At 35.9% G+C, this 14989-nt stretch overlaps 1 protein-coding gene across 4 annotated transcripts in view; it reads left to right on the plus strand.

Annotated features, from left to right (window-relative positions):
* Positions 1-14989, plus strand: part of Spast (spastin) — a 59288-nt gene that overhangs the window by 12932 nt on the left and 31367 nt on the right. For 2 of the 4 annotated variants that reach the window (XM_046441587.2, XM_046441588.2), the window contains exons 3-4: positions 2879-2962; positions 10969-11064. In XM_046441587.2, coding sequence (XP_046297543.1) covers positions 2879-2962; positions 10969-11064 — 180 coding nt within the window. The remainder of the gene's footprint in view (positions 1-2878; positions 2963-10968; positions 11065-14989) is intronic. The other 2 variants (XM_046441590.2, XM_046441591.2) reach the window with 1 other exon arrangement.

Genomic DNA, 14989 nt, shown 5'->3' on the forward strand with positions numbered 1-14989 from the left:
TTGTGATCCTCCTGCTTTAGAATCCTGAGTTGCTGCAAATACAGGCATGCACTACTGCACCTGGCTAAATATTTTTAGATGTTAATATTAACATTGGTAGACATACAGTTTATTACCTATTCTAAAAATGAAGTTGTAACCAATATGCACAAACTTGTTTACCCATAGTAGTCAGGCAACAGCTACTATATTACTTGTGTCCTTCTTGGAGTTTTCTATTGGTTATCAGACATATATTTTTGCCCTGTTTTTGAAACCCAGTCCTTTCTTTATTGTCAAGGAGAAAAGAAACAGTTAATCCACAAATGCCCTTTGCACTTGTGTGTAATGCTCCCCCAGCCCCGTACTGGGATTGACCCCAGGACCTTGCACCATGCTAGCCAAGTGCTCTACCTTTTAGCTACATCCCCCAGCCTGATAATACATCTTAACTGTATGATACTTAGTAAATGTCTTATTTTGATTTATGTTTGGCTTTTAAAAACAAAACCAGCCAGGCACAGTGGTACACACCTGTCATCTCAGCAACTTGAGAGACTGAGGCAAGAGGATCGATCTCAAGTGTGAGGCCAGCCTGGTCAATTTAATGAGACCCTGTCTCAAAACAAAAAATTTTAAAAAGGATTGGGGATATAGCTCAGTGGTAGGGTACCCTCAATATCAACAAAACAAACCAAAACCAGTTATTTCTCATCTTTTCTATTACCTCAAATTAAAATTAGAGTTCTGGCCAGGCATGGTGGCATGCACCTGTAATCCCAGCAGTTCAGGAGGCTGAAGCAGGAGAATTACAAGTTCAGAGCCAGTCTCAGGAACTTAGTGAGACTGTAAGCAACCTAGTGAGACCCTGTCTGATAAAGGGCTGCGAATATGGCTAAGTGGTTAAGTGCCCTTGGGTTCAACCCTGGTACGTACGTACGTACATACATACATAAAATTAGAGTCTAATATCTTTAAATACATTTATTGCATACTTTACCACATGCCCAAGCATCATTTTTTAAGTGCTTCATATGTAGTATCTTTTTTTTTTTTTGTAGTTGTAGATGGACATAATGCCTTTATTTTATGTGTTTTATTTTTATGTGGTGCTGAGGATCAAACCCAGTGTCTCATGCACGCTAGGCAAGTGTTGTGCCACTGAGCTACAGCCCCAGCCCTGTAGTATCTCTTAACTTTTCTCTACAATTCAATGCTCTGTAGCTGTTAGTATCCTTATTTTTCAGATGAATAACCTGAAGTATAGAGAAGTACATTACTTAAGGTCTCTTGGCTAGCAAGTGATAAAGTCATGATGTGAACCCAAGCAGTAATTGATAGTTATATATGTCAAAGCCTGAATTCTTAAATAACATGTAATGAGTGTAGTATAGTATGTGAGTGACACTGTTAAATAGAGACATGTTACTTAATAGCAGGAATACATTCCAATAAATGTGTCATTACACAGTTTTCTCATTGTGTGAACATCTCTGAGCATATTTACACAAACCTGGATGATATAGATCAATCATTCTATATGTTTTTTGATGCAATCAAAGGATAATGGTAAACATGAGTTATGTGAGATTGCTACCTGTATAGTAGTAAATTTTTTTAATATATATTTTTTTAGTTGGAGATGGACACAATACCTTCATTTTATTTATTTTTATGTGGTGCTGAGAATTGAACCCAGTGCCTCATGTGCGAAGGCAAGTGCTCTGCTACTGAGCCACAATCCCAGCCTCAGTAAATTTTTTATAACTAAAAAAAGTATAATATAGAAGTGTGGTAAATAAAACAATAGCATAGTCTTTTGTTATTAACAAGTATTATTTGTACTGTATGAACTATATTTATATACTACTGATAGCAGAGTAGGTTTGTTTACACCAGCTTCTTTGGAACTTTTGTCATGTGTTTAGCTATTGTTAATCAAACTGACATTATGCAGCACATGACTGTACTTCAGTTTATCATAGCTAAAATAAATTCAGAAGCAAAAAGTATTAATATTAAGTTACAAAAAAATTCAGTATTTCAGTTAAGAATCAGTAGATGTTTTGGGGTAGCTAGATGACTCTACTATCTAATATTAGTTAAACTCTAGTAATTGTAATGTGTCCAGTATCTACCCTGTTTTCTTCCTTTCCCTTTTATATTTTGACTACTTCTGTAGCTACTGGTCTCCTGTATAAGAGAAAGCAGAATAAAACATAAATATGGGTGTGTAGGCCTTTGAGAGACTTTAAAGAACATGACTATGAATTATGTGAAAAATATATTTGCAGCTGTCAACTACATGGAGAATATGAGAAGAAAATTAATTTGTTATAAGAAAACCAGTATTTCATCAATAAAAAATGCCTTCTGTTGCATCACAAAGAGAAAAAGCTGTTAATTGAACTATGATACAGTTTCTATTTAGGGATTAGAATTTTGATTTCAATTTTATTGAGTAGAGTGTATTAGTCTTAATTTGCTATAGTAATAGTGTTGATGTCTGTGACAGATGTGTGCATGGACAGGCAATGACAAACTATGTTCTGACTGCAGCCAGGTTGATAGCATTAGTAAGTTGGCAGTGATGATAAAATGAATCCCAATTTGAAATGTGGGTAAAAAATATCATAGGTTTCACTAAAAAAAAAAAGTGATAGGTTTCATGAATTGTGTATGAAATACATAACCACAGTAGGTCAGAACCATGATTACGTGGCTTCAATAGTATTATTTGAAAATATCAATATTTATTAGCTATTATTTGAGCACATTAATTTCTTTGTAAAGACTTTGACTCTTTTTGATTAATTGGGTTGATCTATTATCTGGAAACAATATTAGTAGAGAAAGGTAGATATTTTAATTCATCTTTTTTTTTTGTTTTCTTTCTTAGGTGAACAGTGTGAAAGAGCTAGACGCCTTCAAGCTAAAATGATGACTAATTTGGTTATGGCCAAGGATCGTTTACAACTTCTAGGTATCAGTTAATGTGTAATTGGATATGAGATGTATTTGAAATGTATGATTAATGAATGTCTTAATTGTAGATAGAAGCAGATTAGTGATTGAAATGTGGCCTAAGCTTTTTTTTTTTTAATATGCTCAGCGTTTCCAAACATAAACTAAATCAGAAAGAAGAATATTTCTAAGTGTCCATTAGCTTTGATAATAATCAGTTCATGACCATTCTTGATTTATTCATATCAGGGGCAGGCAAACTGCAGTCATTGGACAAACCCAGCTTGCTGCCTATTATTATGATAGCTTTATCAATCACACAGGCACTTCTGTTTCTTTTTCCTTTTCTTTCTTTTTTTTTTAATGTTTATTTTTTAGTTTTCGGCAGTCACAACATCTTTGTTTGTATGTGGTGCTGAGGATCGAACTCGGGCCGCACGCATTCCAGGCAAGCGCGCTACTGCTTGAGCCACATCCCCAGCCCAACATTTCTGTTTCTTTATGTATTAGCTGTGACTTTCATGCTACAGTGTCAGAATGGAATAATCCATACAGAGATTATACAACCCTCAAAACCTAAAATATATAATACCTGGTCTTTTATAGAAAAAGTTTAATATAATAGGACTACCTGCTTTGCTTTTCTTCTTGCATTTTGTGTGTTGAAACCAGGTCTTTGTCATATAGTTTTTCCTACATTCTGACTGTTGTTGCATACATCTGTATGGTGTTATTTATTTAAAGAGAGAGAGAGAGAATTTTAAAATTTATTTTTTCTGTTTTCGGCGGACACAACATCTTTGTTTGTATGTGGTGCTGAGGATCGAACCTGGGCTGCATGCCAGGCGAGTGCTCTACCGCTTGAGCCACATCCCCAGCCCTGTATGGTGTTTTTTAACATGCTTTTTTGTCTTTCCTGTAAATTGATTGTTGAATATAGAACATTGATTAGATTGAAAGTTGATTTTAATTTTTTAATGACAGGACTTCTTCATAGATGGCTATATATGTGTTCATCAGTAGTTCTTCCATCTTCTTATAAGATGAGCAGAAGTTAACTAAGGCCTGATGACGTTTTAATTCTATCATTCTATCAGCATTCATTAGCTGAAATGGAAACTTTCCTTTCTATTTGATGGTATAAGGTGGTTTTTTTTGTTTGTTTGTTTTTTGTTTTTTTGGGAGGGGGTACCTGGGATTGAACCCAGAGTCATATCTGCAGCCCTTTTTTTTTGGGGGGGGGGTACTAGGGATTGAATTCAGGGATACTCGACCACTAAGCCACATCCCCAGCCATATTTTTTATTTTATTTTGAGACAGGGTCTCACTGAAATGCTTAGCACATCTCTGTTGCTGAGGCTGGCTTTGAATTTGCAATCCTCCTGTCAGCCTCCCAAGCTGCTGAGATTACTGGCATGCACCACCACATTTGCACCCAGCTGCAGCAGTCCTTTTTTTATATTTTATATAGAGACGGGGCCTTGCTGAATTGCTTAGGGCCTCAATGAGTTGCTGAGGCTGGGTTTGAACTGACAATCCTTCTGCCTCAGCCTCCTGAACCACTGGGATTATAGAGATGTGCTACTATACCTGGCTTGATGGTATAAGTTTAAAATATATGTGTGTGTGTGTGTGTGTACCAGCGATTGAACTCGGGGTCACTCACCACTGAGCCACATCCCCAGCCATATTTTGTATTTTATTTAGAGACAGGGTCTCCCTGAGTTGCTAAGCATATTGCCATTGCTGAGGCTGGCTTTGAACTCTCGATCCTCCTGTCTCAGCCTCCTGAGCTGCTGGGATTACAGGCATGTGCCACCATGCCTGGCTTAAAAATATATTTTAAGGGGAAATCTATGCCTTAAAACAAAGTGGAACAAACATCTACCACATCTGAATCATTCTACTATACCTTGGTATGATGGAAATAGTAGATATTTATTTGGTAAGAAGGCAGACCTTATATATTTGTACCTCTGTGAGTTGGAGTAAGTTATTTAGCATATTTGAATCTTTTTTTTAATCTAATTTTTAAATAAGGCTAATAGATAATATTTACCTCCTATTTGTGACTATTGTGTTATTGAAGGAACCTAACCTATAGTAAGTACTTTTAAAATGTTGAGGATTTTTCAGCTGTGCTGGTGATCAAACCCAGGGCCTTTCATAAGGTCAGCAAGCATTCTACCACTGAGCTAACCTCCAACCCCATAATATTGGTTTTTATTCTTTTTTTTTTTTAATCTGTCCCCCTCCCCTGCTTTAGTAGAAAAATATTTACATGTCTATTTATTTATTTACTTATTTTGTAGTTTTTTTTTTTTCCCTATGTAGTTAAAAAACCAACCTTCACTACAGAGGGCTAACAAGATAATGTTCCCTGACTTCTGTGGCTGAAAGGGTTTTCCTTTTTACTTCCTTTATAAAGGCTATTATATATCAAATATAATTAAAAGTTAGGGCTGGAGAATGGTAGTGCTTGCCTAGCATGTGTGAGGCCCTGTGTTTGATCCCCTGCAATACACATATGTCATGTGTGTGTTTATATATAATAAAACATTATATCAAAGGTTATAGTAAAATAGTTAATTGTTCTAGTAGGTAATTTATATGTGTTTTAGCTATGAAGCCTTTCAAAGTATATTTAAAGTGTCATATATGATTCAGAATAAATATGATTATGGAACAGTTTGTAACATGTTTCAAATTGAATGAGTTGACTTTTATCTTTTATTTAAAGTTCTGATACAGTAAAATATTAAAAGTATATTGTCAATTATAGACCTCTGCCGCAGTCTGGCTGGGCACAATCAGGAGCCACTTGTCAAAAGAAACTAACTTTATTTTTAGAACCACACACGACAAACAAAATAGTCTCTCAGGAAAAACCCTCAGAGCCTCAACTGCCACCACCGGCTTTCCCCAAGCCTCTCTTTCCCACACAAGCTTCTCTCCACCTCCCATAATCCTCCTGCTCTTGAGGCCGATTGGCTGGGTCACGTGGGCGGAGCCAAAAAAGTCCCCCAATGAGCAGCTCCGTGGTCTGAAAGGGCAGGGAAACAGTCCAATGAGCATCACCGCAGAGGAGCCAATCAGCTAGATGTTGCTGGGGCCTAGGAGCCAATCAGCTAGATGTTGCTGGGGCCGCTGTGAGCCAATCATCAGCCAGCAGCTGGAAGTTTGCTGGCAGCTGGAAGTTTGCTGGGGCCCCTTTGGCTGTGGCTCTCAACAGACCTCTTTTTCCCCTTCTTGTTTTGGTGGATTAAACCCAGACCTTTACATATACTAAGCAAGTTCTCTACCTCTGAGCTATATCCCCAGCCATTTTTATTTTGAGATAGTATCTTGCTAAGTTGTCCAGGTTGGTCTTGAGCTTGAGATCTTTCTGCCTCAACTTTGTGAATAACTAGTATTACAAGCATGAACCACCACACCCAGCTGTATATATGCTTATTTTTCAATGTAACTTTGTAATTTATTTGCATTATTAGAAGATAGGACAAAAAGAATACAACATAAAGCTAGCTATTAAAATAATACTTTTTATGTTTTGAAATGGGTATCTGTTTTCATTCTCAAAAAAATATTTATAAAAGATATTACTTGCATATTGCAGTGTTAGGGATCAACCCCACAGCCTTATACATATTAGGTAATGAGAGAGATGTTACTTTAAAAATAGAGAGGAGATACCAGGTGTGGTGGCACGTGCCTGTAATCCCAGAAACTCTAGAGGCTGAGGCAGGAGGATCACTGTTGAAATAGCAACAGTGTTATTCAGTGTTAATCAGGAATATCACAAGTTGGAGGACAGCCTCAGCAACTCAGCTAGACCCTGTCTCAAAATTTTAAAAATGGGCTGGGGATGTAGCTCAGTGATAAAGTACCTCTGGGTTCAAACCCCAGTACAAAAATAAAAATAACAACAACAACAACAAAAAAAAAACAAACCTGCAGAGGGTGGCAAAAAGCAGACATTAACATATTCCTGTCTTCCAAGAACTGACAAGGTGTGGGAGTGGTGATACAAAAGTAGTAAAATAAACAAAAAACTGTATAGTTGCATAGTAAAGCATATTTGTGTTAAAATTTATGCTGGTTAAAAATCATTTTCCTAGAGGTGTGGTACCAGATGAATGGGGAGAATGATCCTGTGCATTCCCCAAACAAACTGGTTTGAGAGGAAACAGCCTCTCTGATAAAGGTGGGGAGACTTTATTTATCTTGGGGTTAGTGATAATGAAAGCTAGAGTAAAGCTTAACTGCATAAAAAAGATAATTTGGCATTAGCATTTTGATATTCCTGGTGGTTACACTTCATTAAACATCAGTTTTCTTATGTCTCTCTGTTCTATGCTAGCTATAGTGCCAAGGGATATAAACTGAATTTACTTGTTAACTCAGCAAATACTTGATGATGACTATGTGGTAAGCTCTGTTTTAGGCATTTGGGATATAGACAAGGATCCGACCTCCATAGAGTTTGTATTCCATCCAAGAGAAGACAGTATATGATAACCATAAATGATAAGTTAAGCAGTATTATAGAGGAAAAGTAAAACAGGAGGAGTGGATTGGGAGGTGCTTTGAGTTTTTAGTTTTGAACAGGATAGTCAGGGTATTCTTTTTTTTTGAAGGTGATATGAGTTACCCAGAAAGATATGTAGGAGAAGAATGGTTACAGAGAAATAAGAGCCTGTGCCATTCCTTGAAGGAACATACCTGGTATGTTTGTGAAGCAGTAAAGAGACCACTGTACAAGTGTTAAAACAGATGAGGTCAGAGAACTAATGGGGGCAGAGGCTGTCATAACATATGGGGCTTGGATAGGCCACCATGAGGATTTGAACTTTTACGATCTGTGAAAAGAAGAGCAGCTATAAGGAATTGGGAGAAAGAAATGGCATAAGCTGGCATAAGACTTAAGTTTTAGGAATATTGCTCTGATTGTCAGATTGCATGTAGACTCTGAGGGATGAACCAGGGAGATCAGGTAGGATACTGTTAACGACAATCTGAGAAAAATGATGGAGGCTTGGGCCAGCATGTAGTAAGAAAAAATGGCAATAGGTAGTTGAATTATAATATTTGAAGGTTGAACAATTTACTGATAGATTGATTGCAATTCTTCTGTTTAAGGATCTTATAATGGGAGAAACAGACACAAAAGTCATCATCACTGTATGTAGCATGAGCATATGTACATATTTTATAGGGGTAGAAAACAGATATCTGAGAAAGCAACCTAGAAGAAGTAAAATCTAAAATGCAGATATTAAAAGATAAATAAAAGTTATTAAATAACTCAAGAAAAGACATCTCTGGAAGAAACAGCAGCTTGAACAAAGTCTGAAGGGCAGGGTTGGGGATATAGCTCAGTTGGTCGAGTGCTTGCCTCACATGCACAAGGCCATGGGTTCAATCCCCAGTACCACACACACACACACACACACACACAAAGAAAAAAAACTGGTTGGGCTGGAGTTGTGGCTCAGTGGCAGAGCGCTTGCCTAGCATGTGTGAAGCTATGGGTTCGATTCTCAGCACTGCATATAAATAAATAAAATAAAGGTCCATCAATGACTAAAATATATATATATTAAAAAAAAAAAGACTCAAGGGCAAGAAATAGCATGATGAGTAGGGAAATATAGGTGCTGGTAGAGCATGAAGTAGAGATTACTCAGCATAGGAGATGGAGACAGATCATGGATGACCTGGATTATCATTTGAAGGAGCTTGAGGTGCAGTCTGGGCATTTGGAAGTCATTAAGGGTTTTAAGAAGAAGGGTTACATGTTAATATTCTCCCTCAGAGTATATCAAATAGATTATTATGTGGGGATTGGGTATGGGGAGGTCATGAATCACTGTTTTAATTAATTAATTATTTTTAAAAAATTATTTTGTGGTACTCGGGATAGAACCCAGGATTCATGCATGCTAGGCAGGCACTTCACCATTGAGCTACATCCCCAGCCCATCACTGTTTTAATTTAAATAATCAATTAGTCTATAAAACCTATTCATTCTAAAAAGAAACAGTTTTTTGGGGGAGTGGGGGGTGCTGGGGATTGAACCCAGAGTCTTGCTCTGTTAAGCAAATGCTCTACCACTGGGCTACATCCCCAGTTGTTTTCCTTTTTTTTTTTAAACAGAAATGAATTGGAGTAGAATCATATTAGCAGTATACTGCTATAGTGTATGTGTATGGTTCCACACAAAAAAATATAAACTCTTTGTACAAGTTCTGTGACCTTTTGTTCCCAATTAATGTGAAAAGAAACTGTTTAATTACTGTTTACTGTATCATGAATGTCTGTGAACTTTTTGTTACATTTAATTGAAGTATTAACTGATAAAGATGACTTATACAGATCAGTATTTTTTTCTAATTTATGCTCTTAACACAAGTGGACTGTGTCTCATTATGGCAATTTAAAGAGTATTATTGAGAAAAATCAAATGACCTACCTGTTAGCTAAGCAAAAAAAACAAAAAAAGTCTCCGAGGTATATTGTATCAGCCAGTTCTAGAATACAAAAGGTGTGCAGTACTTTGTGCTTTGTGTAGAAAGGGTAGCTGCTATTTAACCTGTCCCAGAGGCATGTGTTGTTAAACCAAGCATGGCGCCTGCTTGTCTGACCTTAGAAATAAAAGTTTGAGTTAGTATGTATGAGCTACTCCCCTGCCCCCTTTTATATTCTGGGGATCAAATCCAGGGTTTTGTGCATGGTAGGTAAGTGCTCTATCACTGAACTAAACCTCTACCCTCTGTGCTGCAATTTTAAATGTTTTCAATGACTTGCTAGTAAAGAAAATAAACTGTGTGGGAACTTGGACTATTCAGCAAAATAAACATGATAAAAACAGCCTCTATTACAGGTGAAGCAGAGTACCTACTTTATTATGTACATTATTTAATCTTTGAGAATTCTTAGAAAACTGAGGTTAAGCATGGTCGTATCATCAGTAAGTGGTGGAGCAAAGTATGCATTAGCTATCATATTAGACTGACTGATGAGAAAGAAAGAGAGTGTAACAGTGGTGGAGAATACCAAAAATCAAACTGTTACCTTCTTGGGCTTTTGGTGCCAGATTTAGAGACTCAAGACAGTTGCAGGGTTTTTGCTGTTTGCGGTAGAGGTAGGATTGAAATAATCCTGAATTGATTTATTTAATAAGTATACCATATACCCACATGCCACAAAATTTAAAAAATTCAAGTATGAATGGCATCCATTTTGTACTCTGCCCCAGCCACCCATTCCCCCTCCTAAGAGGCACCTGCATTACCAGTTTCTTTGGGTCCTTTTTAGAGTCAATCTTCTTATACACAACTGCACATGTATGTTTAATCAAATGGTTGGGTACTAAACACAAACTTCTGCAGCATGCTCATTTCACTCTGCTTTATTGCCTTTGTTTTTTTGGCTGACTTAATGTTAGTTCATGTAACCAAATGTAGCATTTCTTACTCATTCCTTTTGTGTCATTTTAAGTGCTTTTCTCTCCTGAAATGTCCCTTCTTTTTATCTTTTCAAATCTTAGCCAACTTATTGTTGACTTCCTCTGTGACACCTTTTCAATGATGTCTTCTATACTACTTAGTCCTTTTTAAAAAATATTGTTATTTGCCAATTATATGTAGTAAGTTTATGGATGGTAGAGACCATATTCATTTTTTTATCTGATACTTTCCCAACACAGTTGATTTGAATGTATGTGATAATTCAGTAAATATTTGCTGGGAGTAATGCTGGTATGTAACTGTTCAGGTTGCCAAATCTGAATAAATCATATTTTGAACATAACCTTTCACCTGTTGATTTCTGTTGCTATTTTCATGTCTTAAGTTTTTACTAATTACGTTTTTGAAGAGTATTTATATAAATGGAAAAACTCTTCATCATAAAACAACCTTGTAACGCCTTGAATAATATTTCATTTTCACATGCAAATTTTATTTCATTATTTTTTTCTTTTTGTTTATTTTGTCCTTTTTTAACCCCCTCTATTGCATAGAGAAGCTGCAACCAGTTTTGCAATTTTCCAAGTCACAAACGGACGTCTATAATGACAATACTAACTTGACATGCCGAAATGGACATCTTCAGTCAGGTAGGTTTAGGTTAACTAACATAAAATAATAAAAGCTTGTGTACAAACTAGAGTCTTGCTTAACCTGATAACATTGATTTGCTTTTATATTGGAAGATTGAATTGTTTTTTGTTTTCATAGGGATGTGTTGAAAACATATATATCTGTCATTGATAGTGTATTTGAACACGTAAAAATAAAATACAGCCTTTCTAAACATTTTTTGCACGTTTTGCGAATCCCAGTTTTTGAGATTATAAAATGAGTATACATTCTCTTAAAATATTCTTGTTTCTATTGTCTTTTAAGTTTTTGTATTTTTTTCATGAATAGCTATACCAATTTTTAGTGAAAGTTTAAGACAGATTTTATTTTTTCTTTATCAATTTTCATTGCATTTCAGAATTTCTGTATTTTATACATGAACATTTTAGAAAAAATTTGAAACATCACATTGAGGAGAAACATAATAATATTGTTACTATGGAGTAATCTTTTTCCCATGAACTTTTAGATATCAGTTCCTGTAGAAGATTAAATGTTTTTTTTTTTTTGTTTGGTTGGGTTTGATTGGGAGAAACTTCATTTTCTAGACACTCTAATATTTCAGCTCGGTTTTTCTTTTTCTTTTTGTTGTTTGTTTGTTTGTAGTGCTGGGGATGGAACCCAGAGCTTCATGCTTGCTAAACATGCAGTCTACCACTCAGCTACTCCCCCAGCCTTCTCAGTTAGTTATTTTGGTGACTTTTTCAGCAATAGTTTAATGTCCAGGGCTTAAATTTTACTAAAGTAAATATTACTTTGATCAAATTATAGTAGAAAAAACTTAGGTTAGGCTGTAAGACAATTGCATTTTTTTTATTTATATGTAATTAACAACTTTTAAGGTTTTAATAGAGAAGAGGTAGAATAAATGGATTTCTGTGGAGAGAAGAAATAGCTGGTCATCATCTCTTTTTCCTTGTGACTTCACCTCTGCCTTTAAGGAGTTCTCACTGTGGTTTAGTCTTCCAGTACAGAGTCAATGACTGTATTCCTCTGCCCATTCTTTCCTTTGTCTGATTTAAAATGCCATTTCAAGAATAGATGTTAGTATTTTGTGTGTTCTCTTAGCATGGCTGTGAAGGCATGACATTTTCATAAAGAACTTTAAAACAAAGAAATGTAAGAATGTACCACATACAGACAGTTAAATTTCCAAAGTACATATTTGAGATCTTAATACTTTTATCAGGATAAACAGTAAAAAATTTTCTATCCTTGAAAAACTAGTATGCTTTTCCCTTGTTATCATAATTGTCTTCTACTTCATTGAACATGTTAGATCCCATTACATTTTTATGTCATCCAAAAAAGTAAAGAAAAGGCAATATATTTTCTTCCTGGCACTCATTTTAAAAACATCAAACTTTGTCTTATTTCAAATCCCAATAATCTGTCCCATTAATTCTGTATTCTTATTGGAGGGACGTTAACTTCACAACTAATTTATATAGTGTTGATATTTGATATGCAGTAATCCCTAGTGAATGAACTGTCTCACTGAGGCCTAATTTATTAATATCACTCACTTCTGGAATATTATGTACCTGAATGATTTATTTCACCTCTTTTTGAAAGAAATCATACCTGTCTACTCAGTACTATAATGTGTTATTTATAGTATCCAATTTTCAATTCAAATTACTAGACATGTAAAGAAATCAGGAAGTGCCAGGCTTGGTGGTCCACGCTTGTAATCCCAATGACTCCTGAGTCAGAAGGATAACAAGGTCAAGGCCAGCCTGGGCAACTTAGTGAGACCCTATCTCAGAATAAAAAGGGATGGGGATGTAGCTCAGTGGTACAGCACCTCTGGGTTCAATCCCTAGCCCAGGAAAAAGGGAGGGAGGGAAGAAGAGAGACGGAAGGAAGGAACGAAGACTCTTAACTTGAAATAGATAGTTAATAGAAATTGAGTAGACTCAGATGTTGGGTTTAGCACTGTAAAGCACTTATTATCAATACAAAGAGTTAAAAGAAAATGTGACATTTAACAAGCAAGTATTCTCAGCAGATGATATAAACTAAGCAATAACAATAATGAGAAGCTGGGCACGGGGGTGCATGCCTGTAATCCCAGCAGCTTGGGAGGCTGAGGCAGGAGGATCGAGTGTTCAAAGCCAATAAAATATAAAATAGGGCTGGGGAGGTGGCTCGGGTCAAGTGCCCCTGCATTCAATTCCCAGTACAACGCCCCCCCCCCCACCAAAAAAAAAAAAAAAACAATATAAGAAATCTTGGGGTTGGGTGTGTAGTTGTAGGTCAGTGGTAGCAGTGGTAGAGCACTTGATTAGTATGCATGAGGCTCTGGGTTCTATCCCTGTACTGTAAGAGGAATTGAAAATAATGAATAGTCTAAAGTTGGAAAGTATGGTTACTAAAATGAAAATTGAAAATGTGCTATTTAATCCCAACAGATTCAAACTGTCTACAGAATGATTCAGTGATATTGACCCTAAGTCAACAGAAATTACTAAATCAGTTGAGTCCTGTAGTGTCAGAAAGCAAATTAATGGTTGCCTTGGGGCCAGCAGATAAAGTGACAGGAATAGCGTACCAGTGAACATGAGGAAATTTTCTGCTGGGATGGAAACATTTTATTTCATGATTTTTAGTGACTATTTCACTAATATATCTTAATAATATATATCTTTTTTAACTCTAAGTTGTTACTTTAATGGATGCAGTTCATTATTTGTAAACGATTATACTTCATAGTTGATTCAAAAATATTGAAAGGCTTATGCTGAAAAATAATAATCCTCTTATCTCTTTCTAGTTTTGCAGTACAAGGGATTGAACTCAGAGCCTTGCACACACTAAGCAAGCACTTAACCACAGACCTACATCCCCAACCCTTTTTTATTTTGAGATGGGGTCTCATGTAGTTATCTGGGCTGGCCTTGAACTTGTGATCCTCCTTTCTCAGCCTCCTGAGTGTCTGGCATTACATGTGTGCACCACCACACCCAGCAACTCTGTTAGTCTTTCTATCTGTAAAAAATGCCTTCATTCTTACAACACAAGTGGCTTTTCTTTTCCCTGGACATTTTGAACATACTTATTGCCTAATGATATTTGGTATGTTTGATGAAAAGTGTGTTGTCATTCTCATAGGTGTTCCTTGAGAAACAATAATGAGAAGTCTTGGGGCCGGGGGTATAATGCTAGAGCACTTGACTAGTATGCATGAGGCTCTGGGTTTGATCCCCAGCACTGCAAGAGGAATGGAAAATAATGGATAGTCTAAAGTTGGAAAGTATGGTTACTAAAATTAAAATTAAAAATTTGCTGTTTAGCTATGAAATTTTTATTCATAGCCCAACTATGAAATTTCTATTTATAGTCCCAGGACTATATATTTTCTGTCTGAAGAAATTCTTCATTTTCCTTTTTTTCCCCCTCTGAAATAAATACTGTTTAGTACTACTCCAAAGAGGTCTTGCCCTTCCCCCCCCAACATCTTGGCTTTTGTTTAAGTTGTTCCCTTTTCTAGAATGCTATCCTGCTTCTTTGCAAGAGTCAATATCTAATTAGCTCCTTGAATGTACCTTTCAGAATGTTACATTTATGTACTGTAAAAACCTTTTGATAAATTTATTCTCAAACTCCCTAATTTTTGAGTTGTCTTATCATTTGAATATATATTTTCTGATTATTATAAATTGTCCTCTGTTTCTTTTCTGTAGATTGAATCTGTTTTTGTAGATACAAACTATATTTCCATTTTTTGTTTTTTCTACATTTAGTATACTATACTTATTGGCCATTCGATACATTTGTTCTTGTTTTTGTGGTACTGGAGATTGAACTCAGGGGCACTTTATCTCTGAGCTACATCCCCAGCTCTTTTTATTTTTAAATTTGAGACATGGTCTCATTAAGTTGCTGAGGCTAATCTCA

This window comes from Marmota monax, unplaced genomic scaffold (genome assembly GCF_021218885.2).
Source record: "Marmota monax isolate L192 unplaced genomic scaffold, Marmota_monax_Labrador192_F-V1.1 WCK01_AAM20220418_F8-fsc00010, whole genome shotgun sequence".
In the NCBI taxonomy this organism is placed as follows: Eukaryota; Metazoa; Chordata; class Mammalia; order Rodentia; family Sciuridae; genus Marmota; species Marmota monax.